Source organism: Magnolia sinica, chromosome 4 (assembly GCF_029962835.1).
Source record: "Magnolia sinica isolate HGM2019 chromosome 4, MsV1, whole genome shotgun sequence".
Classification (NCBI taxonomy): domain Eukaryota; kingdom Viridiplantae; phylum Streptophyta; class Magnoliopsida; order Magnoliales; family Magnoliaceae; genus Magnolia; species Magnolia sinica.
Window position 1 is genome coordinate 15594811 of NC_080576.1, and position 6897 is coordinate 15601707.

Below are 6897 nucleotides of genomic sequence, written 5' to 3' on the forward strand. Positions count from 1 at the left end.
CTTTGGAACTCACACCCAATGAATAGGTTTGAGGACATACCGACAACATGAAGACCCCACACCAAAACCTACAGTTAGATTGCCATCCCTATGGTTTGTGTGGTACGGCCCATATGAGTCATGGATGGAGCATTATGCTAATTATAGGGAACAACAGAGCTAACTATAAATTTCTGTGTAGGGTCTCCATGATGTCTTGAGGAGCATACCTGAGGGATGGACGGAGTGGATGTCATATATACAACATGGTAGGTAGTAATTGTAATTATAACATAAATACAGAGTTTAGGATTGTTCAGCCAATCTGACTTCGGAACTGTGGTTAGCAACAATTGGTACCACAATTTAGTTAGTTTAATTCAAGATAATGTGTGCCTGAGTATCAAGTGTCATATGCAGCCTGAGTATTATAAGCTCCCAGAAGAAAATGCAGAAGGGAACAAATATCTGACTTCTCTGAAAAGGATAAAGCATGCATCCTGCCCAATCTGGACCGTGCAAATAATGGGTCAAGCCCGTGAACCAAATAGCTTGGATGATCTTCTTTTAACCAAGGGATGAAGCTGTATGAAATTTTGATACGATGAATATGGTTTCACTTTCACCCAAAAGATAAATACGTCTCAATATTCAGAGTTACCTATTTATTTTTCATTTTGGGAGAAAAGAATTACAAAAGAAGGAGAAACAATATAAATCAAGAAGATGGCGCCTACATACAAGTTACAAAACATGCATGGACTAATTAAGACCATGCACAGGCATCAAGATTTTGAAACAAATTCCACTACGGCTTTTGATTGTGTTTGATTTTTAGGGATACTTGGACTTGCTTTTGGTTGTTTATTTATTTAGGTCTACTTGGATTCTTCTTCTTCTTGGGCTGCTTGCTTCTTGTTCGACTTGTAGGAACCGTAGAAGTAAGAGGCGAAGCCCCAAAGGCAGAGAGCCAGGGCCATTCCCTTCTCTCCTGTGAACTTCTCTTTGAAGAAGATGACCCCTGCTATCTCCGTGAAAGGGAGGAGAGTGGCGCTGAGGATTCCAGCAAAGAGAGATGAAATGCAGAAGACGAGGCCGAGAGTTCCAACGAATATCATCTGAAACCCAGCAGCAATCCCAACCAGTACCACGTAGTACTTGGCCTCCCCAAGTTCATACTCTGCTGCCTCCCTTCCAATGGCCTGCATATATGAAAGATGCAAATTGTTAGAATCATTCACTTAGCAAGTTCTTCAGCTTTACCCGGTTACAAACATTAAAGAAAAGCACATGCTGACATGGCAGATGAGTATGGGATCCTAGCCTCTCATTGTGTGGATTCATCACCCCAAGGGCCAGTTTATTTTATATAGGGGAGCACCAGGCCCATGGGTCCTACAAGCAAGCTATCACGGTGAGCCCTCCACCACAAGAAATTATTTTAATATCATGTCGGATATTAAACTGATAAGAGGGGCCAAAAAAATAAAAGAAAATACTACAGTTGTCTTAATTTATTTAATCTACCCCATCTTCTGTACAATTGTTGTGGGGCTGACTCAGATGAATGGCTTGGATCTCACAAATATGTGCCAAGTTGGCACGTGTGCATAAGTCCTATTAGCAAGTTATGAATAAATGGTTCCTTACCTGAAAATCCTTATTAATAATCATCCCAATAGCGCAGAAAATGGTGGCAGACATGGTGGTGCAGAACTGAAACTGCATCACTACCGGATAAGTGATGGCTTTCCTTGCCTTGGCATAAGATAGCTCGATGCATGGATATGCGAATCCCAGCAAGGCAGAGGCCCCGAGAGTCATGATGAAACCTAGCAAATACTCCCCGTTGGTTACATTCGCAGGACGGTCACCGCTGTTGCGAAGCCCAAGCAACACCGACCCGAGAGTCATCAACACCACAGCGTTGATGGTATAGGCAGTGAATTTCTGCTTCACGATGATGAAAGCAAAGAACGCGGTGAAAGCGAGCTGAGTGGCGAAGAGTAAAGAGGATGTGGAGACGGGAAGGAATGAAGAACCCATCGAATACATGAAGTTATCGAGACCCATGAGGAGTCCGATAACCACACTCGATATAAAGAGTCTGGGCTCCAGCAGGAATTTCATCCCACGAGCCCGTTCGCGCATGTAGACAATGGAGAGCGGGATGAGGAGGACGGGGAAACCAGCTGTCTGCAACGAGCTGGTTAGCCATTTCCTACTCCCACCGTGGAGATAGTAAAGCCGTAGAAGCATTGGGCCACAGATGGTCCCTACCCCTGTGAGGATGCAGTTGAGGGCAATAAGCCACCATTTGACAGTGCGTTTTTGGATTTCCTTTGGTGATGAAGATTCTAGAACTCCTTGCTCCATTCTCTCAATGCCATCAATGTTCATAGCCATGGCTCTTCCCACTCTTTCTACACTGCTTTCTCAAGTAAGAAAGCGGTATGTTTAGAGAAGAGCAGGAGACTCAATGCTACCGTCTTGAGTGAGTTTGGATGGTAAGATGTGAGGTTTATATAGACCATACAGAGAGAGAGGCCTTACAATATCATTGCTGACCAGGACGAAATTTTGGACTATTTAAATTTTATGAAGTAAAAAATCAGCTTTGTCGCATTTAAGCACAAGAGACCATCTCTCTCTCTCTCTCTCTCTCTCTCTCTCTCTCTCTCTCTATATATATATATATATATATATATATATATATATATAGACTCATATATATATATATATGTTATAAAATCTAAATACAATACTATGATAAACCAATGGCTAGCATCAATTAAAAATCAAATGGAGTAATAATAACCCTTGTTTCTTTATTATATAAGGTTATTCAAGTAATCCTCTACCACTTGTATGTGTCAAATCCACTCCCTTGCTGCCACTAAGAACTTTCTCTTTTCCTTTTCTTTAGGAGTCAAGCAGAACGGTCTACCTTACCCTCCCCAATACAAACGAGCTTAAGATGAGTGCGTCCCACATCAATAATGAAGCACAGGGACGTCTGAACCCACAAGGAAAAGAAATGCAGTACAGCCTTGGATTGTAGTCGGCCCAGTGGGACCTACCGAATTTAAAATTTAGAAAGTTAATTTGAAAGCACGTGTTAGACATTGCAGCCACATGTGCATGAAATTCCGAGGCAAAAAGCCAAAAGGAGTGAAAGACACGTTGACCGCCATTAGACACCAAATTCCACACGAATGGGGCCCAAATCTGGAGATCCATACAATTGATTTTTAACAGTTTACTCTGTAGATTGGAAGATGCTAGCATCTTTTTAGTACTTCTTTTTTTCTTTTTTTTCCTTCAGATTAAATGTGGACCATTGTTTTTGGCTTATTGATCCTTTACTTGTGGGCCATCTAACTAATCCTGGGATGCCAGAGACCTTACATGTAGATGGTGTGCTGGGAGAGAGACGACCCAACTAGTTAGCCCATGGTTTGCAAGCAACGTGATCCGATGATCCCAGACGTCCATATTTTGACCTTCAAGATTGTCAAAGATGAAAAATCTCAAAGGTCGGCATTCAGCGGGGAGAACTAATGGCTAGGATTGTCGATCAGCATGAGTTTCAACCGTGAGCCGTCAATATAGAAAATAATAAGATAGCAAAGGAAATTGAAAAAAAAAAAAAGACGAATTTGTAGGGACACAAGTTAGTACCAGAACCGAAGGATGCTTCACAAGGATCCAGCGTCGGTTATCATCCATCGCCGCGCAATTACTGAGTGATCCAATGATCGGGACCATCCACGTTGTGGAATCTATGATATAAGAGCAGTCTTAAGAAACTAAGGCTGAAAGTATGATTGTGATCGTCCCTATCTGTATTCAATTGATGACAATGGATAGAAATTTTAATTGGCTAGCATTCAACTCTAAAAATCAAGGGTTAAAATAATTATTGATGTATCATCATATGGTAATTGCTTATATATGATAGTAACTACAATATGGACGGATGAAATCTTTTGTCCATCTTAGCATGTGGTCCCCAGTACAAGGAGATACACACTGTATGCTGAGCCGCCACAGTAGCAAAACGAATTATAACGAGCCTTTGGGCGTTTCTTGCGTACGTTGGTTCAACGTGCGAATGAAGGTGATAGTCGTCGACGTCAACTCAGGTTATCCGGAATTCGCTACAATACCTTTTTAATGCAGCGAGTACGACACCCGGGATCTATGAACCCACTGTCATTGTGTGTGCTAAATCCACTTCGTCCATCAGGTAAAGTCCTCAATTTTAAGAATTGAGGCCAGCAATCATCTTGATCCACTACCCACATGGACCACACTTTAGGGAAAATGGGTGGTGATGTCAACTATACATAGGTTTGTGTCTGGGGCCAACATGGTGTGATTATATTCCAACCACCTGTTCATCAGGTGTGAATGATGAAGGTGTATGCCCTGGATAAACCTGATCGGAATCTCCAGTGGGCCACGGCTCCCTAACTTAGAGTTTTAAGTGTGATTTGTCCACCTGAATTTTAAATCGAGCTAATTCATGGACTGTACGGAGAACAGGAGAGGAAGGTGCATCTGACCCATGGAAAAACTCAAGCCGATTTTTGGACTGTACCGGGAATGGGAGAAGAAGATGCATCTGACCTGATGGACGAGGGAATGTCACACTCACGACATGTAGGTTCTACAAAGGTCGGGTATTGTATGTAAGGCTGTGAATGAACTGGGCTTGAGCCTGGCAGATGTTTGTCAAAGCCCATCCCACAAATTAAAACCTGGCCCTAGGTCCCTGATTGGCAAAAACAAAGCCCTGCAGTTGACCGTGATGATTATGCACATACTGATCACGGTCCAGCCCATGCCCAAGCTCAGCCACCCATGCACAAGATCTGAGCCGTTCATTAATTGTTCCCCTTGAAATCCTTAACAGGCTGGACCTAGATGATGGACTCTCAGACAGACCCTGCATCGGGCGCGGATCGGATACTGACACATTAGCCTAATCGCGAATGAAGTGACGTCACCAAGCTCTGTGACCCCACCATGATGCATATGTTGTATCCATGCCGTCCAACCATTTTTAGAGATAGTTTTATGGCATTACAAAGAGAATGAGATAGATCTAAATTTCAAGTGTACCCCACCATAGAAAAATAGTGGGGACAGTGACATCCACCGTTCAAAAATTCTTAGGGGCCACAGTAGTTTCCCATGAAGCTGATATATATATATATATATATATATATATATATATATATATATATATATATATATATATATATATATATATATATATATATATATATCACTTCATCTATCTCTATGTTAACTTATGAATTGGATGGATCTCAAAAATACATCACCGTGGACCCTATAAATGTTTCAAGGGTGGGTGTGATGGCTCCCACTGTTTATTGCGGTGGGTCCACTTCAAATTTAGATCTATCCAATTCTCTTTGCAATGCCATAAAACGATCTTTACAGATGGTTGGGCGGCATGGATACAACACATGCATCATGGTGGGATCCACATAGCTTGGTGACATCACTTCAGTAGCGATTTGGCTAGAGGTTGGCATCGGTCCGGATTGGATCGGATTGGATCCAACTCGATCCGAACTGAAATCTCAGTGGTTTGATCCGAACCCGATCCGGGACTGAATCTGCGCCACCTAACTCGGACCGATCCAATGTGTGGTTGGCCTGACCCGAACCAGGTCCGACTTGGCTAGGGGAACTGAGTTGGATCAGATTAGGTATGATTCGGATTACATGTATTTAATTCAACTCCTTCATATGGTGTGGTCCACTTTAGCCTTTAATATGCCTTCTTTTTGTACTCCATGCCTAAAATGATATGTCAAAATGGATGAACGACTTAGATAAAACATATACATCAAGGTGGGCCCCACATATCTCTGATGAACTTTCCATCCACCGTATCAATGTTTTTATTGGACTACGTATCGTGCTCTGCACGAAATTGTGGTAACTTGCTTTTCACGCAAGTACAACTTGCACTGGGATTGACGTTACCGAGTTCTGTGGGCCTGAACATGAGGTATGTGTTATATCCAAACCATCCATCCATTTGGCGAGCTCGTCTTAAGGCTTGAGACGAAAAATAAGACAGATCTAACTATCAAGTGGACCACAGGAAATGTTTAACGGTAAAAATCATTCTCTGCTGCTATTTGTGGTGTGGTCCAGATGATCTTTGGATATTATCCATTTTTTGGATAATCCTCTACAATGATCTCTAAAAATATATGAACGGTGTAGATATAATAAACACATCATTGTGGGGCCCATATAACTTTGATCTCCTTTAAACCGTTCATATAACTCGGAGCTCGAGGAGCGTCAGTTTCGTCTTCACACGCCAGCTAGCATAGCTAGTTAGCTAGGGAAGTATATTGCGTACTATGTAACTCAATTCACTAAGTGTACTGAGTTGTCATGCCCCAAACTCGGAAAACGGGCTCACGAAATGTCTGATCGCCGAATCTAGCGCCGACAGCCTCCGTAGTGCCCTATTCTCGAATCCCGGCACTCACGTGCCCGATTTCGATCTTGGGATCCTATACAAAGGATTTTCAGTATGAATTTTTTTTCGTAATGGAGCATAACCACAAGCATAACTAAGTCACAAAACAACATCACCACAAATCCATTATTCAAAAACTTTAAGTACAATGCGGAAAGGAAAATACAGGGTAATCAAAAACTCCAAAATGACTTGATGTGCGCTCCTACCTCAGCACTACTACGATCTAAGGCCACCTACACGCAATGGTCGTGCATAAGCTTACAAAAGCTTAGAGGGTGGTGTAAGTGTGTGCGCAAGGCAAGCGCCAAGTGTACAATATCAGAGTAATGCAACAAAATGTGATAGTCCATAAATGCTATTAGCTGTACCAAAGCTATGTG

At 42.2% G+C, this 6897-nt stretch overlaps 1 protein-coding gene across 1 annotated transcript; it reads right to left on the reverse strand.

Moving 5' to 3' along the window:
- Positions 1 to 617: 617 nt before the first annotated feature.
- LOC131242563 (purine permease 1-like) lies at positions 618 to 2488 on the reverse strand. Its single transcript, XM_058241282.1, has 2 exons — positions 1630 to 2488; positions 618 to 1181 (listed from the first exon to the last, which is right to left on the reverse strand). Exons 1-2 carry the CDS (start codon positions 2383 to 2385, stop codon positions 858 to 860), a joined length of 1080 nt encoding a protein of 359 aa, XP_058097265.1. The 5' UTR covers positions 2386 to 2488; the 3' UTR covers positions 618 to 857.
- Positions 2489 to 6897: the final 4409 nt, after the last annotated feature.

What these genes read in the sequence shown, in the direction of transcription:
- LOC131242563 (XM_058241282.1), bottom strand. Translation starts at nt 2,385, where the DNA reads ATGGCTATGAACATTGATGGCATTGAGAGAATGGAGCAAGGAGTTCTA. An exon ending in TTATTAATAAGGATTTTCAG is followed by an intron (nt 1,182 to 1,629) that starts GTAAGGAACCAT and finishes TCATATATGCAG; the next exon opens with GCCATTGGAAGGGAGGCAGC.